General features: G+C 44.8%; 2 protein-coding genes across 2 annotated transcripts in view; both read left to right on the plus strand.

Moving 5' to 3' along the window:
* The window catches only part of Ca5b (carbonic anhydrase 5B), a 53,596-nt gene extending 47,437 nt beyond the window's left edge, over window positions 1–6,159 (plus strand). The window contains exon 8 of the mRNA XM_005358763.3: window positions 5,042–6,159. Coding sequence (XP_005358820.1) covers window positions 5,042–5,221 — 180 coding nt within the window. The 3' untranslated portion in view covers window positions 5,222–6,159. The remainder of the gene's footprint in view (window positions 1–5,041) is intronic.
* Window positions 6,160–18,149: 11,990 nt separating this feature from the next.
* The window catches only part of Zrsr2 (zinc finger CCCH-type, RNA binding motif and serine/arginine rich 2), a 22,800-nt gene continuing 20,241 nt past the window's right edge, over window positions 18,150–20,708 (plus strand). The window contains exons 1-3 of the mRNA XM_005358764.3: window positions 18,150–18,329; window positions 18,635–18,714; window positions 20,571–20,652. Of these exons, the coding sequence (XP_005358821.1) occupies window positions 18,289–18,329; window positions 18,635–18,714; window positions 20,571–20,652 (203 nt within the window). The 5' untranslated portion in view covers window positions 18,150–18,288. The remainder of the gene's footprint in view (window positions 18,330–18,634; window positions 18,715–20,570; window positions 20,653–20,708) is intronic.

Here is a 20,708-nt window from a genome sequence, read left to right on the forward strand (position 1 = left end):
CCACCACCGCCCTGCCCATTTGATCTTTATGTTGGTCTATCGGGACCTAATACAGTCGGTTCTCTAATTCCACACTAAAGTAGATGTTGTGGTACAGCCTATAATACCAGCACTTGGGTGGTGACCACTGGAAGATCGGGAGTTCAAGGTTACCCTCAGTTATATAGCAGTTCGAGGCCAGCCTAGGCTATTTAAGGCCCTTTCTCAAAACAAAACAAAAAGACAGTTATTGACAGCAAAGTTAACCCTCTACTTATTTGTACTATTCAGGCTCTCCACAGTGGCTGACACCCTTATAAAAGAAGACCATCTGCTTTACTAAGTCCCCCAGTTCAAATCCTGACCTCTTCTGGGAAACACCCTCACAGACATACTTACGCAGCTATCCGCACAGCCTCGATCTCATTGACAGAGAAAATCAGCCTTTGCAAGAAGAAAGTTGGAAGTTCAAAAATGTGTCCAACTACATATGAGAATTTACTTTATGATTAATCCCCCCAACTGAGAATAAGACCACTGCCACAGTTTAAAAGCCAAATTAGAAGCAAGCTTTAATTAAATACCGGCCCGGTAGATGGGATCTAGCCACATCCATACCCAGGTTCCTCGGGAAATGGCCCAGAATCAAGTATGGCAAGGGCTTAAGAAGGAAAAGCATTGCAAAGTTCATTGCATTTGCCATCAGGTCCAATCAGGGGCAAGCATATACCCTGACATATGTCCTGCCTACGTACCTCCCGCATGTCATCACGCACATCTGCTGCAGATGGGCCTAACGCACTTGTTTAGGAGAATGCAAACCATGTGGCTTATTATCTTCCATAAGCAGTAGCCTCCAGCGTTTCAGGAACTGTCTGTCCTTGCAGATCACAGACATTTTTGTGTCAGGGATCTCTACAGCCTAGTCATTAAAACTTAAAACATAACTTTGGCTCTCACAGCATCTCAACTCAGTGAAGAAAAAAAGGACAAGGCAATTCTATAAGATACGTTGTAAGGGCAATGTTTGGTGGTAAAAGGGGAGCTGGATTGAGCATTCAAGCTTTACACAATATATTAAATGCACAAAATGGCATAATAGGAGCTGGGGAGACAGCTCAGTGGAAAACTGCTTCCCTCGCATACGCGTGGCCCCACATTTAACCCTCAGTACTGCAAAACAGACAAGCAGCATAAACTTCCATGGAGAAATCCCTCCAGTTTGCAAGCCGAATGTTGCTCTTTCAATCACAAAAGAAACCAGAGGTCTGAAGGAACACAAGCCCTCAAACTCGTGTTAGACCTCATTTCAACATTTCTTATGATGAAACTTACAAACATTAGACAAAGTCCAGAGCTGGACTGCTCATGAGGTTGACCTTTGTGACCTATACATTCAGTCTGCTACGCTGCTATCCTTCATGTTTAAAGACTGATAAAACTCTGAAAAGAAAAGCAGAGGGTCAGTGGCCTATGGAGGGAATTTCCAGTACAATTTTTAACATAGTATCCTACTTTGCTTTCTGTTTTCTTGTGAAAACAACTTGGGACGGGAAGGATTTATTTCATTTTTTACAGCTTATGATCCCTTTTTAAGAGAAGCCAGGGCAGGAACTCAAGCAGGAACCAGAGAAATTGAAACAGGCCATGGAGGTGCACTGCTTACTGCTTGCTCTCCATGACTTGCTCAGCCTGTTTTCTTAGAGCACCCAGGACCACCCGCCCAGAGGTGGCATCGCCCATAGTGGTCTGGGCTCTCCCAGATCAATTATTAGTCAAGAAAATGCCCCCCCATTTGGCTATGTGCTAATCTGACTCTAGTTTTTGTCAGGATGACAAAAAATACAACCCATATGCATAGATAATTCAGTAATTAAGGCAATGTTACCTGAGGATTACATAGTTAATAGTTAATGGGGGAAGGAGAGACACTTTTCCTCAGTGGTGTAGCCACTGGTAAAGTGCCCATCCTCCTGTAGGTGGCCCTAATAAATCTCAGTGGGTCATATAATGTTTTTTTAAGACATGAAACTAATTGGGAAGAGGGAAGTGTTAGATTTTGGAGCACAGAGTAAAGAGACATTAGGCGGGAAAGAGAGCAGAGTCTGACCTGATCTCATCTCAAATGATGAGACTGTTTCTTTCAAACAGAAAAAGATAAGCACTGTCCCATGGGGTAGAGGTTTTCTGTAGGGGAAAAGCTTTCTGGGACCCTTTCTGGAGATTGGGGGCGGGGTTTGGGAATGAGGAAGTTGATGACGCAGCTTCAGGAGATTATGTGCAGCTCTGCAGACTCTCCTTCCTGAATTTGTTTGCCCAAGCCAGACAGATTATTTTGGGGAGATAAGCTGTCCAGCAAACATTCTCCTCTGGGTTGTGGCTGTCGGAGAAGGATGAGCGCACAGCCATCGGTAATTTCATGGAAATCCTGTTTTCACATCCAGGCCCTCTGTCATCTCAGGCCCTGAAGCGTAGAAAGAAGTAAGGGACGGGGTCAGCAATGATTTCTTAACGGTTTAGTGCTGTTGGGGGATCATTGCAAGGGAGAGAGAAAAAAGTGTTTTGTTTTGTTTTTTTCCAGGGTCTTTTGACTTTAGAGGTATCTTGATTCCTTGAGACTATATGGCTTTTTGGGATCTCTGATGCCAGGACGCTGAGGGGTTGGTAGTCCTCAGTCAGGATTTGAGTGATAGTCGAGGAGGTGAGGGCTTGAACTCCTTGCTGCAACAGATTAGAGAGGAATTTCAAAACATAAAGACTGAAAATTAGAGCTAGAACTATTATAATAAGGGTCCTAATAAACGGGGCTATTCATGTTATTCACGTACTCCAAAGGCTCCCAAAACCTGTCCAGCCTGATGGTGGCTATCTGGCTCGTGATTTTATTCTTTCGACAGCTGATAAATTCACAAAGAAACAATATTTCTCGACTAGCATAGCATAGCATAGATCCCTCCCTTCTACCATAATTAGATTTTTTTTTTTGAGACAGGGTTTCTCTGTAGCTTTGGAACCTGTCCTGGAAACTAGCTCTTGTGTAGACCAGGCTGGCCTTGAACTCACATAGATCCACCTGCCTCTGCCTCCTAAGTGCTAGGATTAAAGGCTTGCACCAACACTGCCTGGCTTCCACAATGAGATCTAGTCCCAGTGACTGCCAGGGAGTTCAACTGAGGGTGGAGTTTTTGTTTTCTTCTCCTTCCTTCCTTCCTTCCTTCCTTCCTTCCTTCCTTCCTTCCTTCCTTCCTTCCTTCCTTCCTTCCTTCTTTCCTTCCTCTTTTTTTAAAGACTTGCTGACAGTGGTGGTGTGTGCCTTGGGAGGCAGAGAGAGGGAGCTCTCTGTGAGTTCAAGGTCAGCCTGGTCTACAGAGAGTGTTTCAGGAGAGCCAAAGCTACAAAGAGAAACCCTGTCTCAAAAAACAAACAAACAAAAACAAAACAATAAAAATAAATAGATAAATAAATATTCACGTATTTTGTCTTCATGCATGTCTGCACACCAGAAGAGGGCACTGGACTCCATGGGACTACTGCTATAGATAGTTGTGAGCTGCCATGTGGGTGCTGGGAATTGAACCCAGGACCTCCAGAAGAGCAGCCAGCGCTTTTAACCACTGAGCCATATCTTTGACCCCAAGTCTAGAGTTTTTTGGTGCTGTCCTGTACCCGTGTCAGATCAGCCTTGATTTGTTGAGTGAGCTGGTTATGTTGAACTTGTTGGAGTTCAAAGGCCATTGATCCCAGGCTCATAAGCCCTGCCATAGTTTCTTAGGATGCCATCGTTTTTGGTTTGGATAGGGGTGAGCTGATGGTTTGTTTTAAAAACAGTAAGATTGGAAGTGGGAGGTAACAGGGACAGAGAGTAGCAGTGAATAGGATCAAAATATATTATATACAAGTAAGAAAATTTCATGGTGGAACCCATTTTTAGCTATAATTAATATATGCTAATGAAGCATTTAAAATGTTATCTGTCATTTATAATCCTAATCACTGGTTATTTTCACACCCAGTATTGTTCATTATTTGTGTAAATCTATCTGATCTTTTATCTTTATAATGTTGGACTCTAGCGTCCAAACACCGAGAAGGAGTCACCCCCAGAGACCATCTCATACATCACAGCCAATGCAAAAGCATGAGGATTTTATTAATTCTGTCATGACAGGGTCCCCCAGCATTCGGGAAGCCGAGGGACCTCAAATAGCTGATACAGTCTACTTTTAAAGGGGCCACAGAAGCAAGGGGGGTTGTTCCTTGACTATTCTGATTGGCTTATTCGAAAGGGCTATTACCAATAATTGACTGGAGAGCTGTTGCCAGATCAGATGAGGTAAGAGGTCATTTTGACCTTGTTTCCCAGGGAACTGAATCAAAACATACGTATATGGGTAATTGTTCAGTAACTGAGTACGTGCGAGTGTAGCTGTTAGGTCCTTGGTTCCCAGGGGAGGAGGGGAAGCACTATGGCACAGAGGCTGAGAGGATTCAGAATTGTCAGAAATGGCTTCAGGATTGTCTTAAAGTTTTACAATACTATGTATAATTTTGTGACTAAATGGAACCGTTTTGTACATAGTACTTTTCTAGCTTTTTCTTTCCATGGACGTTCCTCAGAATCAAAGAGATGATGCAATTCACTTTTGGCAAACAGCTACTATGTGGGGACCAGGACCTTTGTGCCTAATCTTCAGATCCCAAAAGCTTGGCTGGTTTCCACAATTCCTGCTGCTGTCACAGAACCATGCCAACAACATGGCATTAAACTATTTGTCAAGTAGTGAAGACATCTCACCCAGAAATAAGTTCTCTTTCTGGATTCAGTTAGAAACAAAGTGTTGTAGAATTCTTTAAGTGAGGGTAATCCAGGTGTGGTGGTGCATGTCCGTAATCACAGCATTTAGGAGACAGAAACAGGTGGGTCTCTGGGAGTTCAAAGCCAACCTGATCTATGTAATGAGTTCTAAGTGAGACTCTGTCTCAAAACAAACAAAATGAAAGTAGTTTATCCATGTACTAAAGCTCATTTTTGATTGGTATTCTTAATGTTTTTGGTTCCTAGCTTGAGCAGTTTCGAACCCTGCTTGTGACTTCTAAAGGGGAGAAAGAGAAAAGAATGGTGGACAACTTCCGCCCTCTGCAGCCACTGATGAACCGTACTGTCCGCTCGTCCTTCCGCCATGATTATGTGCTCAATATACAAGTGAAGCCCAAGCCAGCAGCCAACCAAGTCACCCCCTAAGATGTTCGTATTTTAGGCAGCATCTTGCTTTAATGTATATTCACTTAAAATCTTAACTAGATTATTTTAAAATTCTGCATTTAATAATACTTATATGTATACATTTATATTTCTTTCCTTCCATTTTTGTAACAACATTTCAAAGTTTCTACCTTTGTAAAGCAAAGACTTGGAGACAAAACAATAAAAAAAAAGCCCATAACCGAATCACATCAGGTTACCTTAGGTTACCTTTCCTTGGGACAGGATTAAGGCAGAGGAATCTTCTTTACATCAATTCAAGTGACCAGTTAGGGATTTTGATGTTAAATTTCTCTAATCTCTTTCTCAGAAAGTCAGAGAAAGTTTAGTTTTTGCTTGGTAAAATGGAAGTTTAGTGTAAATAACCCATCTTGATTTTTCTGTTTGGGCCTTAATACAGGAGCTTAACAAACCCACAGCAAGAGGTTCTTGTGAATTTTATTTAATGACGTTAGTCTTTTGTCCAAACTGTTAAATTGTCTCATCTTACACTATTGGTCCCAATCTTAGCTACCATCATTAGGAACTGCTGACCTCAAAGTGGCATTCAAAGGTTAGGTGTGCATTATTGATTTCAGAGTATTCCATCTATTTTTTTAAGATAAGGTTTCTCTGTATACCCCTGACTGTTCCATAACTTACTCTGTAGACTTGTCTAGCCTTGAACTCATAGAGATCTTCCTGCCTTTGCCTTCCAAGTGCTGGGATTAAAGTCTTGTGCCACCGCTCCTGGTTTTCGTTTGTCTTACCAAATGCATTTGCTCTTTGGCTGTTAATAGTATGTGTCATCGGGATAGCAGCAGGACATGCAAGTTGCTCTTAAAGCAACCCGTTGGTAATTATGATGTGTTCTTATAGCTGACATTGTGTGCATGTGTGTGTGTGTGTGTGTGTGTGTGTTGTGTTTTGAGGCAGGATCTCATTCTATAGTCAAGGCTAGCCTGGAACTCACAGCAATCCTCTTGTCTCAGTCTCTCAAGTGCTAGATTAGAGGTATAAGGTACCACATTTGACTGTTAGATGTGACACGTTTGGCTATCATTTTTTATTTTTTGAAACAAGGTATCATGTAGCCCAGGGTAGACTAGAATTTGCTATTTAGCTGAAACCGCTCTTAAACTTCTGATTCTCCTGCCTTCACCTCCTAACTGCTAGGATTATAAGTGTGGGCCACTTCACTCAGCTTTAGCTATCTTTTAATACTTAGAGTTCTGTAGAATTTTAAACAGGTACTGTAGCCAAAATGTTAACATCTACCAAAGGCATAGACACTGACCACAGGCTTCTCAGAAAACATCTCTATGGGCCCAGACTGGTAACTCCTACCTGAATATTGACCAGTTTGTTTCAAAATGTGAGTGAGAATTTTTGTATTCAGACTTGTCAATGAGTACGCCTGTACTAATCTTTAGTTGCTATTGCTAGCATATGATATGTGTACTTATTGTCAACTTGCTGTATAGAAAATATATTTTATAATAATGGCCTGGTGAGATGGTTCAGTGGGTAAATACTTGCCATGAAAATCTAATGACCTTAGTTCGATCTCCAGAACCTACGTAAAGATGAAAGAAGAAAACTAACCCCACAAAGTTGTTATCTGACCAAGCATGCTCCGTGGCATAACACAATTCTGTATACATCATAGATACACACAATAATAAAGAGAACTTCAAAAGAATAAAAAACAAAATATATTTTATAATCACAAGAAAACAAGGACTTTTACTATATCTAGAATTTCTTTTGCATTTTTGAAGGTCAGATATTTTACTGAAAGACTTGGGATTCTATAGAAAGCTATCTGAGAGTTTCTATTGCTGTGATGAAGCATCATGACCCAAAGGCAAGTTGGGAAGGAAAGGGGTTATTCAGCTGAAATTTCCACAGCACTGTTCGTCCTTGTAGGAAGTCAAGACAGGAACTCAAACAGGGCAGAATCCTGGAGGCAGGAGCTGATGCAGAGGCCATGGAAGGTGCTGCTTACTGACTTGCTTCCATGGCTTTCTCAGCTTGCTTTCTTATAGAACCCTAGACCACCAGCCCAGGGATAGCACCACCCACCATGGGCTGGGACCTCCCCCATCCATTACTAATTAAGAAAACACCTTAGAGCTGGAGCTTAGGGAAGCATTTTCTTAGTTGAGTTTCCCTGCTTTCAGATGACTCTCGCTTGTGTCAGGTTAACATAAAACTAGCCAGGACAAAGCATATTCAGAATGTTCTGATGATTGAAATGCTATAATATAGAAATCTTTTATGCTGAATTTATAGAAATATGTTTCAAAGGCCTAATCATCTAGTAGTCTATCATTTGTAGTATGGTATGTATATTGTTTATACACTGTTACATAGAATATACTGATATCTTCAACAATAATTGAGCTCTCTTACCTTCTCATTAACATTTTCTCACTTAATTTTACAATGATGTTTCTTTTATGTGTGTGGGTATTTTGCCTGCATGTATGTCTGTGCACCACATGCATGCCAGGTGCCCAAGAAGGCCAGAAGAGGGTGTTGGATCTTTTGGAATTGGAGTTACAGATGGTTATGCGCCTTCTCGTGGGTTCCTCTGCAAGAGTATCAAGTGCTCCAAACGTCTGAGTCATCTCTCCTGCCCCTTTTAACACTATCAAATTGGTTTTATTTACTCATTAGCCAAGGTATGTGTGTGTGCGTGCGTGGGTGGGTGGGTGCTGCTGAGGTTCTTTATAAGGCAGGAGCCTTATTTAATAAAACCTCCTGATTTATACGGGAGGTTTAGAGGACAGAATACCAAGTGTTGTGAGGATGCAGAGAAGTACCCTGGTATAGCCACTAAAACCAGACTGACTGCATGATCCAGAAATTCCACCTCTGGGTAGGTAGCCAGAAGACTTGAAAGCAGGATCTCAGAGAGAGAACTGTACACCCTTTCTAATAGCATTATTTCCAGTACCCAAGAGGTGGAAGCAACCTAAATGTCCCATGGACCAATATATTACTAAATGGGATGTGATATGATGGAATATCAGCTTTGAAGAAGGGACCCAGCTGCATGCACAATGTGAGTTAAACTAGAAGGCATTGTGCTAAGTGAAAGAAGCCAGTTTCAAAACGACATACACTGTATGATTTCAGTGGTACAATGGGTCAAAAGTCATCAAAAGTATGGAACTAGAAATTAGAAAGATGGTTGCCAAGGGTGGGGGGAGAGAGGGAAGGAGAATCGTGTCTAGTGGTAAAAGTGAATACTGTGTGTTGGTTTATTCTTTTAGCTTTTTTGGGGAGGCCTGCCACCCAGCTCCCAAATAAATCACACACAGAGGCTTGTTCTTCCTTATGAATGCCCAGCCTTAACTTGGCTTGTTTCTTGCCAGTTTTTCTTAAATTATCCTACTACCTTTTGCCTCTGGGCTTTTATCTTTCTCTATTTCTGTATTTCTTTACTTCTTTTTCCGTGGCTTGCAGTGTAGCTAGGTGGCTGGCCCGATCCTCCTCTCCTTGTTCTCTTGCTCCTCCTCTCAGAGTTCTATTCTCTCTCTCTCTCTCTCTCTCTCTCTCTCTCTCTCTCTCTCTCTCTCTCTGCCAGCCCCGCCTATCCTTGCTCCCGCCTCGCTGTTGGCCGTTCATCTCTTTCTTAAGACCATCAGGTGTTTTAGACAGGCACAGTAACACAGCTTCACCAAGGTAAACAATGCAGCGTAAACAAAAGTCACACACCTGGAAATAATATTCCCCAACAGGCTAATCTTGTCAACTTGATCTGATTCTGAGGCCCAGCGGAATTTACCCAGAGTCTGTCTCTGAAGGAGCTTCTAAGGATGACTAGATGATGAGAGATCAAATAGGATCAATAGCTTAATCCAATGATGGGTTCAGAATTGGAATAGATTCCTGGGCGGTGGTTAGAACTGTAGAAGGGGTGGCCTGACAGGAAGAAGTAGATCACCGAGAGTGTGTCTTTGGGTGGGGGATTTGCTGTGTCGCGGTTGAGTTCTGTTACTGCTCTCTGTTTCATCTTACTGGAAGATGGAAGGAAGAAACAGGAGAATTTCTCCAAAGCTCAGAGGGCAGCTAATCAACTCCCCAAAATTGTCCTTCAGCATCTACATGCAAGCTGCACTCATTTACACACTCCAGAGAGAGAAAGGGGGAGACAGAAAAGGAAATGGGGGTGTTGTTCAGTAGTAGAGTGTTTTCCCTAGCATGTACAAGGCCATGGGCTCAATTCCCATCACCTCAAAAATAAACATCTTGAAAAATAATTCTGTTAACTTAATAAAATTCATGTATACCAAATTCTGTTTTTCCCCCCAAAGGGCAAACACAAAATGTGTCTTCCCCAGGGTACATGAGCTCCCCCAGCCTCTTACACACCTCTGTGGACACTGGATAGCAGCAACTCTTCCGATTGGAATAAGAACCAACGTAAAGACTAACTGAATTGCCTTTATTTATATCACAGAGAGTCAAATCCATCCTTCCTTCTCTGTTCATTCCCCCCCCCCCGGCCTCGATCCTTTCTGTTAAACATAATAAATTAGGCAATAGTAAAGCAGCAGGTGTTAGTGGAGAAAGGAAGCTGACACAATTCTCCTGAGAAGATGCAGTTTATGGGAGAGAGGGCCTTCAGGTGAGAAGCAGAAAATTGATAGAAACAATGCAATATGTGGAGATCGGAACATGTCAGGGCCTTAGAGGAAAGGAGAGGTGTCCTAGGTAGGTTATGTTGCTGTCATGAAACACCAGACCAAAAGCAACACGAGGAGGAAAGGGGTTATTTCACTCACAGTGTGTATAACAGTTCATCAAGAGCAGTGATGGTGGGAACTCAAGCAGGGCAGGATCCTGGAAGGAGGTGCTGATGCAGAGGCCATGGAGGGATGCTGCTTACCAGCTTGCTCTGTCTGCTTTCCTATAGAACTCAGGACCACCAGCTCAGGTTTGACACCACCTACAATGGGCTGGGCCCTACCACATTAATCCATAATTAAGAAAATGCCCCACAGACTTGCCTACAGCCTGATCCTATGGAGGTATTTTCTAGGCGAGGCTCCCTCCTCTCTGACGACTCTAGCTTGTGTCAAGTTGACCAGAAAACTAGCCAGCACAAGAGGCTTCAGTTTCAAACGTGAAGAGGAGCTACCTTAAGAGTTAAAAATAGGAAGTTAAAGAGATAGCTTGGTGGTTAAGAGCATTTACTGCTCTTTGCAGAGGACCTGAGTTTAATTCCTAGCGCTAACATGATAGCTCACAGCCACCTGTAATTCCAGTTGCAGAGATCTGCTGCTCTCTTCTGGCCTTCAGGTGTTTCTGCACACATGTGGTGCATGTAAACTCATACACACACACACACACACACACACACACACACACACACACACACTTATTTTTAAATCATCCTGACCGAAGTTTCCTTTCCCTCCGCTCTTGCTAGTCCCCCACCTGCCGAAGGAGGAACCTTACACAGTGAGAAGGAGGTACTGATTACTGCTGCCCCGGCTCTGCCCCCTCTTAGCGCTGAGCTCTGGGTACCTACACTTCACTTTCTGCCGCCTGGATTGTTGTCTCCCAGAGTTCTTGGGTCTTTCAAATTGGCACCTGTAATTTTCAAAATGTGGACATAGGTGACCCCTTCTCACCCCAACCTCCAGCACATGTATGATCAGAGCCTCTGTCCTCTTCTCCTCATCTTCTTCGGTGTGAGCCCGGAAGCCATCCATATCATGGGTACCAACCTACCATCCATACTGACACTTTACGAACTGGGTGATATGCATGGTGCCTGGCAGCTTCTGCTTAAGCAGCACAGGAGTGCCCTAGCCAGGCAAGGGCACTGCCATTGTCCTCCCTGGATGTCTAGAGCAGAGCTGGAACACAGGTCTCCTGGCAGGGCACAGGCAAGTGCTCCTGGCCAAAGCCCCTCAGCATCTTGAGGGGACAGGACCTTGAATTCCTAATCCTTCTGCTTCCACCTCCTGAGTGCTGGGATTCCAGGCATGTGACACCATGACAAATTTATGTGTGACCAAGGATTGATCCCAGAGTTGCCTGCATGCTAAGCATGCTCTTTAACAGCTGAACATCCACAGCCAACCCTCCTCTCTAGAGGAACTTTCTTTTTAAAATCTTATTGGTTGCCGGGTGGTGGTGGTGCTCACCTTTAACCCCAGCGCTTGAGAGGCAGAGGCAGGCAGATCTCTGTTTGAGTCCAGCCTGGTCTACAAAGCGAGTTCCAGGACAGTCAGGGTAATTACACAGAGAAACCCTGTCTTGAAAAAATAAAAAGCAAAAGAATTAATTTGTTGGACAAAGAGATGGTTCACCATGTAAGAACACTGGCTGCTCTTCCAGGAGGAGTTTGATTCCTGGTACCCAGGTGGTGGTTAACAACTGTAACTCCTGGTGATCAAAGGTCTTCTTCTGCCCTCTGAAGATACCAGATACACAAGGGGTACACATGCACACAGGCCAAGCATCCATACACATAAAATAATACTAAAAAAATTACAATTTACATTTATTTAATTCTGAATTTATGTCTTTGCCATGGCTTTCTATTTCTTCTGGGTTATCTTTTTCTTCTGTGCACCCTCCTCTTCTGGCTTTGGAACAGTTTGTTCCTCTTCACTGAGGTTTATCTCAATGTGGCAGGGGAGCTGACACATGGGTTAGCCCCACCATCAGCTCTGTAAGTTCAACGGTACATCTTGGATGCTTTGTTCGTTGGGTATGATCAATAACTAGATAACCTACTTTCAAACTCTCCTTGGTCTTTGGGGGCCATAGACATAGTCTTGGCCATTGTTTGGTCAGGGCATACCCACACCTTTCATCATACAGCAAGAATGATACACATTGTTCCTTTAAAGTGACGTCATTGAGACACTTGGTGGGTTTTTGAATATGCATACCCTTGACAGCCTGGGCAATTTCACAGGTATTCTTAAAACGAACATGAAGATACGGATTTCTTGATTTGCATGATTTGCTAGGCTTTCTGGGTTTAGAGAGTCGTGAGCCATCCTCACAGGTCATCTCAGGGCACTTCTTGAGGAATCTTGACCACACAAATGTCTTCTGCCTTTTCTTGCCTTAGAGATAAAGCCAGGTTAACTTTGAGACTAGTACAATTTGCCATTCTCAGCTCTGGGAGTCCTTTGCAGGACAACCACTCCTGCGGTTGACGCCCACTGTATAGACTGAGCACAAAGTGAGGAACCAGGCTGGCTGGGCAGAGTGCTGATCCCAATGGAAGCTGACCAGCACTGGCAGCTGAGCCACCAGCTACCTTGGGTCTTGTTCTTAGAAGAGAGCCCTGTATCACAGTAGGAGCATCTCCCAATATGCCACCCAGCCTCCGGACCCCCCCCCCTTTTATGTCTTTAAAAAGTGTTTTAATGCTGGGCAGTGGTGGCATATGCCTTTAATCCCAGCACTTGGGAGGAAGAGACAGGTGAATCTCTGAGTTCAAGTCCAGCCTGGTCTATAAGAGCTAGTTCCAGGATAGGAAGGGCTGTTACACAGAGAAACCCTGTCTCAAAAAAAAAAGTGTTTTATTTGGGTGGGCATAGTGGTGCATGCCTTTAATCCCAGCACACAGGAAGCAGAAACAGGTAGGTCACTGTGAGCTTGCGGTCTAGTCTACACAGCAAGTTCCAAACGAGCCAGAGCTATATAGCGAGCCCCTGTCTTGGTCACTGCCACGCACCGCGCCCCCACGTCTGTGTTCTGTGCGCTAGACCCCAGTTCGTGAGCTTCGGGCAAGGGGCTGGAGGTTGAGAATACAGACGCAGAGACAGACCAACACGCAGACCTCTTAACACTGATACCGAAAGCCCGAAGAATGCTCCCTTTATTGTGTTCAGGGGCAGATTATATAGAGATAGCCACGCCCCAGCCAAACCCACCAGAAACCACTCTCCTGCCATCAGGAACTCCTGAAGGTCTCGTGCTCAGAGCAGCTGTAGGCACTCAGATCAGGGGAAAACAAGTTGTTTACAAGAAATTCAGGATCTGGGGTCTCACTGCTCCCAACAGGTTCTGTTGCTGTGAAGAGAAACGAAGACCAAGGCAACTATTACAAAAGAAAGCAGCTTCAGACGGTTAGTCCATTATCATCATGGTGGGAAGCATGACAGCCGGCATGGGAGGCAGGGTACTGGAAACTACATCCTGATCCGTAGGCAGAGTGAGGAAGATGCTGTGGCCAGTGTATGCTTTTGGAACTTCAGAGCCCCTCCCCCACGCCAGTGACCATACTTCTTCCGTCAAGGCCACACCCCCGAATCCTTTTTAAATAGTGTTACTCCCTGGTAACTAAGCATTCAAATATATGAACCTTTGGGTCCATTTTTATTCAAACCACTACAGACCTTGTACTTTAAAATATGTTTTGTTTGTAACTTTCAAAACATGAACTGGTCCAAGGTCTTGTCCAGAGGGGTGTGTGTGTGTGTGTGTGTGTGTGAGAGAGACAGAGAGAGACAGAGAGAGACAGAGAGAGACAGAGAGAGAGAGAGAGAGAGAGAGAGAGAGAGAGAGAGAGAGGGGAGGGGGAGGAATCTCATATCTCATGTATCCCAGATTGGCTTCCTAGTGTCTGCGTAGCTGAAGAGTACCTATAATCCCTCATATTCTTGCCCCCACCTCCCATGCCCTCGGGTTACAGTGTGTGGCATTGTCTTACTTTTCTGTGGTTCTGTGGTTGGGAAAAACTATCCTGACCTTAGAGAAGAAAGGGTTTAGTTTGGCTTCTGATTCCTGAGGGATAGATCCCACGGTGGAGCAGGAATGGCGGCAGGAGCAGAGCAGGAAGCTGGCTAATCAAGTTTCCATCCACACAAAAAAAGCAAAGAGAGGAGAGAAAGTGAATTTATAAATACACAAAGTCCGCCCCCAGTGGTGGGCTTCCTCCATCGAGGCTCCCCGAAAGGCTCAGTCCATAGCCCTTCCAAACAGTGCCAACAACTGGGGACCATGTGTTCAAACACAGGAGCCTATGGGGGACACGTCTCGTTGCAGCCACAACAATATTCATGCCCAGTTTTGTGTGGACAGAACCCAGCGCCTTGTACATTGCTGCTGCCAAACACAATACTGACTGAACTACTTCCCTAGCCAAAGAGTTTTGCATGAAAATATTGCTCCTATCCATTAAGCAGAGGTAGGCCACTGAGCCCCTCCACACTTTTATTATTATTTACAATGTTAATGGTTTGTAATGGGTTTTCATTCTCATTAGTTGTTTGGACACGTAAGATTTCTAAAAAAAAACAAATCAACGAGACACCCTTTTAACAGATGAGATAGCAACTGGAAAACTCAGAAGGGATTTACTAGAGAAAGAATAATGGGGAGAACCAGCTAGTTTCCCACAGCTTGCATAGCCCAGCACACAATCTTCGATGTCACTAGACAAGGCTGGCAGCTACCCCCATTCTTTCTCCCCAGGACTACATGGTGTGGCGTAGGGATACTGCACAGACATTCCCAACTCATCTAAGTTCCCAAACAGAGCAAGTTCGTAGGGAAGGTTGACAAACCAGGCATCTTTCTCACAAGGCACAAGAGAATCCTAGGGTCATTTGTGGGGTGGTCCTCCAAAGCTTCCTGGGGTAGACAGAAGCTGGGCAGCATCAGCTTCACTTCTATTACAGCGCCCCCCAAAGGCTGCTGCCTCCGTGTTGTATATACCCCAAGGGCTGTAGGACTTACCAGGCAAAAAAATTGAAAAGGTCATCCTGCTTTGAATGGAGTGGAATCAAGTTTGGACTGTCCAGAGTAGTTCCTCCCTAAATGAAACGGGAGATTCCAAAGGAGGGGCCAGAACAATGTCCAGGTTAATTGGGGCAGGCCCATGCTTTGCCCGTCGATTCTGCAATTACTCTAAAGAAACATAGGCAAGACAGGAGGGAGAACTGGGTAGGTTAAAGTCACCTGCGCATGGATAAGGGTAAGGTTGTCTACTCGTCTCTCCCCCTTTTCTTTATTGGATTCAAATGGTAGTAATCTTAGTTTGGAAAGGGAATTGCCTTCCAGAGCTCCTTCTGTAAAGAAATTAACTTGAGCAATTCAAGCTTGTTTCCTGAAAATGAATTCAGTAGTTAACTTGAAAATAAATGTCTTCCTCCAATTGAAGGCGATTTACGTTCCTTTATCAATCATAATAAAATGAAATCTACATCTGTGCCTTTTTAAAAAATCAGAGCATCTTCCCAGAAGATGCGCTATTTGTTCGCAAGTGACAGTCATATGCAGCGCCTGTTGCAGCCACTAAAGCTCTGATGCTTTCCGGATGGCAGCAATTTGAAGTGTAAATCCTAGTCGCGGGGGTCTGTACAATCGGGGAGTCACACAGCTGCAATCACCATTGCCATGCTGAGCTGTTTTGTAGTTTTGCGCTGTTTTTTCCAAATCTCACAAAAAGTTGAGATTTATGCAAGGGCTCGGTATGTAGCATACACCCATAGTCCCAGCACCTGGGCTGTAGAAGCAGGCGGATCAGGAGTTCAAAGTCATGCTCGGCTATTGAGTGGATCTGTAGATGAGACACTGTTTGCAAGAAACAAAATGAAACAAACAGAAGGTTTTAAAGGAAGAGGCATGCAAGGGAAGAAAGGCAGGCCAGCATATGGGGGTAGGTGGGAAATACAGGTGACGGGAGTGTGGCCCCACCAGCGAGCCCCCACATTTGGTAGGAGAGTCAGGAAGTTTTCACACCAGTGATGATGATAGGTGCTTTCATGGCTTAAGTTTGGGGATACACTTGCTAAGCACTATGTGCATGGATTGAAGGGACTCCGGCCAGCCCAGCCATGGCAAATGTGATTCTGGCAGGCCTTGCCCTACTCCCCCATTCCCTCTTCCTTACTGCTGAAAAAGAAACAGCCTTAGATTACATTGCTAAAACTGGCCACCAAGATCTATTCTCTTATTTGGCCAGTTCCTTCTCCTGAGGCTGACTACCAAGGTCCAGGTACCAAAGTATTGAAGTCCAGCAATCAAAAGCCCCCTTTGGCTCACCTAATTAACATGCCCAATTAAAATTAAACACCTCATCCTAACAGGGGTTTCCCCACCTTTACCTTTATAAACTGCCATTTGCCTATGTGCCACATCCGTCTCCTCTCTGTCCAGAGGCAGTCCTTTGTCACCGCAGGACAAATAGCATTCCTCCATCTCCTCTGTTCCCTTCCCTTCTCCCTTGTCCTCCATCTCCTGTCTTTGTCTCTATTCCCGCCCGCTGTACTTCTCAGGCAAATCAATCTCTTTCGTGCTAAGAATTTGGTCTTGGGGTCCTGAGCTAATACTTTTCCTTTCGTGTATAGTATGGACTATCTTATGCAATCTTCAGAATAAAATGTTTCCAGCCTGGCGGTGGTGGGGCACACCTTTAATTCTAGTACTCAGGAGACAGAGACAGGAGGATCTCTGTGAGTTCGAGACCAGTCTAGTCTAAATAAGAGAGTTCCAGGACAGCCAGGGCTACACAGAGAAACCCTGTCTTGAAGAAACCAAAGCAAAGCAAAGCAAACAAACAGAAAACAACCCAGGAAGCAAGTGTTCATCGATTGTCACAACAACAAGAATCTCGTGTCTGAGGTAAAGGCCTTTGACAAGCATTGCAACAAGTTGCTACAACATGTGAAGATGTGGATCAATTCCCTCGAGAGCCACAAGGGCACGAAGTCCAAGCTGCTAAACAAGGGTCCCTTACATCCCCCAGATTTCCCTGTGGGACTTGTTATCAATGTCCTGAAAAAGTACTTATGGCTAGCAGTAGGGGTCTCTTCCCATTAGCAGAACCTCTTCTTAACCGAGAAGACAGCTATGAAATGTGAAGAAAACGCTATTTTGATTTGTTTTGTACGAAGATAAATCAAGGGAAAATTCCTTCTAAAGATGGAGGGTGTTAATGCGAGTTTGGTAGAAACATTTCTTTCTTTCTTTTTGGCCTTGTTTCTATTATTAGCAAGGATTTCTTCTATTGTTTTTACATTTATTTATTATCTTGTGTGAGAGCATGTGTAGGTGCGCATATCAAAGTAAGAGGACAATTTGTGGGAATTAGTTTTCTCCTGCTATGTGGGTCTTTGGGGATTAAGGGAATTGAACTCAGGTCCTCAGGCTTGAAAGCAGGCACTTTTACCTACTTCACCATTTGCCAGCCCTATTTTCATTTTTTCCATCTAGTTCCACATCACACCTTACCTATATTATTGTGATACAGTATTACTTTTTTTTTTTTTGGTTTTTCAAGACAGGGATTTTCGGTAGCTTTGGAGCCTGTCCTGGAACTAGCTCTTGTAGACCAGTATGCCTTGGATTTACAGGGATCCTCCAGTCTCTGCCTCCAGATGGCTGAGATTAAAGGCCTTCACCACCACTGCCCTGCTTGACTGGTTTTAGGTAGCTCAGGTTGGCCTCGAACTTTGTTCTTTCTCTTCCCTCTCTTGGTAAAGATTATCTTTCTTCCAAGCTCAACTCAAGTGCCAGCGCAATAAATTACCTTCACCTGCCCCTTATAACCTAGGTGTCAGTCCCTCTCCGTGTCCTAGGAGTGAACCAGGTGACAAACCCGACGCCTTTGCAGCCTGAGCCACGCCCCCTCGTCAGTAAAGAGGAGGAGGGTCTTAAATTCTGCCTGAGGCGCTGATAGGTGGACCCGCAGAGGGGGGCGGGGCCTCGAGGCGTCTCCGTGAGAACCAGCGAGGCTGCGCGGGTGGGAATTTAGATTGGTGGGTGAAAGGAGGCGGGGCCAGTCTTTAACTCCTTGAATTCCGGGCACCGCCTCACGGCGCAAAGGGCAATGGGGGGTGCCGAAGCACCGAGGAAGCTCCGGGGAGCAAAGGCTCGAGTCCCAGGTGGAGGGAGAGCTCCGGCAGCGGCTTTGGTGAGGAAACAGTTCCTCAGACAGCGTTGCTAGCCTGCCTAGCTGCGGGAGGAAACCTCCCTCCTTCGGTCTTGAGTCCATCCGGGTGGCCGCGCTGCGTGGGCGACGAGTGTCGTCATCTGTGATTCTACTTCCGCTTCGCTGTGGGAGAGGAGAAGGCGGTAACATGGCGACGTTGGAGCCGACTGAGCTTCCAGTGAAAATGAGGTATAGCACAGCAAACGATGACGAACTGAGGCGACCTAGGCCGCTGCCGCGCGCGTGGGGACGATTATTAATCTCGGCTGTACTGGGCAGCTGTAGTTTGGGGGAGGCGAGGAGGGGAGAAGATGGAGGACGTCTGCTATCGGGGATGGGAGAATTGAATGGCGGGAGTCGGGATGGCAGCACGGGAAGGGCGCCTGCCTCCTCGGCCTCCGAGTGCTATCCTTGACAGACAGACCCGGAGCTGAGGGTGCTGCGCGCTGTGCGCCTTGGCTCACACCGTGCGTTTGTGTTTTCCAATCTTCCAGCCATAAGAAGTCCAGGGCTGCTCGGCAGAAGGAGAAACGGAAGAAACGGCGACAGGAGCTCGCCCGATTGAGAGATGCAGGTAGGAGAAACCTTCTTTCTTCTGGGTATGAAATTACCCCCTCCACCGCCCCACTCCCACCCCTGCTTGAGCTATGACCTCGAATAGGCTGGCTTTAAATAAAATTCGCTGTATAGCCGAGGGTGACTGAACTTCTGATTCTCCTTCCTCCCTCTCCCCAGTTCTGGGGTGACAGGAGTGCGGCCACCATGCCAGGTTGCCTCTGATTGTTTGCTGCGTGCTAGGCATGGCATCCCCAGCCCTTGCGATTGCTCCCCCTATTTCCTGCACAGACCCGAGGTGGAACGCCATCTGTGCAGCTAGCCACCATGCTGTTTGGCTTTCAAGTGACAGAACCAGATATTTATGATTTAGGTTTATAAACTTAGTAGATTTGTAAAAATCAGTACGTATAAATGCAGGCGATAGGGTTGAAATCACACAGCAGTTCTAGGTTATGGCTACCAGTCATACCACAGAGGCCGTGCTTAACAGTCCTTGAGAAAGAACTAGCCCAGGAGAGACAGGATGTAGTGTCAAGGATGAAAAGAAAAACAGTGGTAAATTGTTGATATTGAAGACAAAGTCCTTTTCCTTTAAGCCTGAAGATGAGCTGTTAAATTTCTTAAGCTTACTTTGTCTCCATTGTCACCGCCTCCCCAACCTCCAAATTTAAGTTTTGAATAGAAGATATAAAGTTTTCTTCTACTGGAACTATTTTACCACGTTTTTATTTTGAAAATATAACAATGTAGAGAAGTTGAAAAGAAATAGGACATTTAAATATTCATGCTTCATATAAATTTGCCAAATGGTTAAGTAGTTTTTTTTTCTGAACCCTTTGCACAGCCTGAGTATCATTATGGAACCACCGATTTAAAAAAGTAACGTGGGGCTGGAGCGATGGTTACGCTGACTACTGCTAGTGCTGCATGCTTTTAATCCCAGCACTTGAGAGCAGAGGCAGGGGGATCTCCGGGAGTTCGAGGCCAGCCTGGACTACACATGCCGGGCGATGGTGGCGCATGCCTTTAATCCCAGCACTCGGGAGGCAGAGGCAGGGGGATCTCCGGTGTGGGCAGTCCTTCTGTTTATGTATTGCTTTTATGGTTAGTGAATAAAAGAATCTGCTTCGGGCCAGTGGCTTAACAGAATATAGCCAGGCTGGAAAAGATATATAGAGAGAGTAGGCGGAGCCAGAGGGAATCCATGTAACTGCCTTCAGGAGACATAGGCACTGGAACCTTGCCGATAAGCCACAGGCACTTGGTAATACACAGATTAATAGAAATGGGTTAATATAAGATATAAGAGTTAGTCAGAAATACGCTTAAGGTATTAGCCAAACAGTATAGCAATTAATACAGATTTCTGTGTAAGTATTTTGAGGGTCTGGGCAGCTGGTAAATGAACAAGCAGCCTTCCCCAACAGATCTCTGAATTTGAGACCAGCCTGGCCTACACAGAAAAGTCCTCTCTTGTTTGGTGGCTATCCCTGGGAGGCCTGCTCTTTTTTAATTGAAGGGACTCAGGAGTTGATCTGGGGAAGAGGGGAGGTGCAGGGAAGGGACTGGGAGGATTGGAGGGAGGGTAAGGTATGAAAGAGAATGAAGGGTCCGTTCCCAGTGTGAAAATACTATCCTTTTTAAGTATTTTTAAAACATTTTGGAGGTAGGATCTGTAACCCTGGAATTTACTGTGTAGATGAAGCTGGCCTCAAATTCAGACACCCGTTTGCTTCTGCCTCCTGAGTGCTAGGATAAAAGGCACGTGGCACTGCCTTAATTTTAGGTTTTTACCGTCATTGTAAAAGTTAGAGATTTATTCATTTTCCATGAATAAAGACTCAGTTTAATAAAACATGTGAATTTCTACAGAATTGGCACAGAATGAGGAGGAAGAAGATCCAATTGCTGAAGAAAAACGATTGGAAGAAGAAAGGCTGATGGAGGAAGAGAGGTCAGGACTAATTGAAACACTTAAAGTCAACTGTTGGGTTATTGTAATATTATCCA

The sequence above is a fragment of the Microtus ochrogaster genome, chromosome X (genome assembly GCF_000317375.1).
Source record: "Microtus ochrogaster isolate Prairie Vole_2 chromosome X, MicOch1.0, whole genome shotgun sequence".
NCBI lineage: Eukaryota > Metazoa > Chordata > Mammalia > Rodentia > Cricetidae > Microtus > Microtus ochrogaster.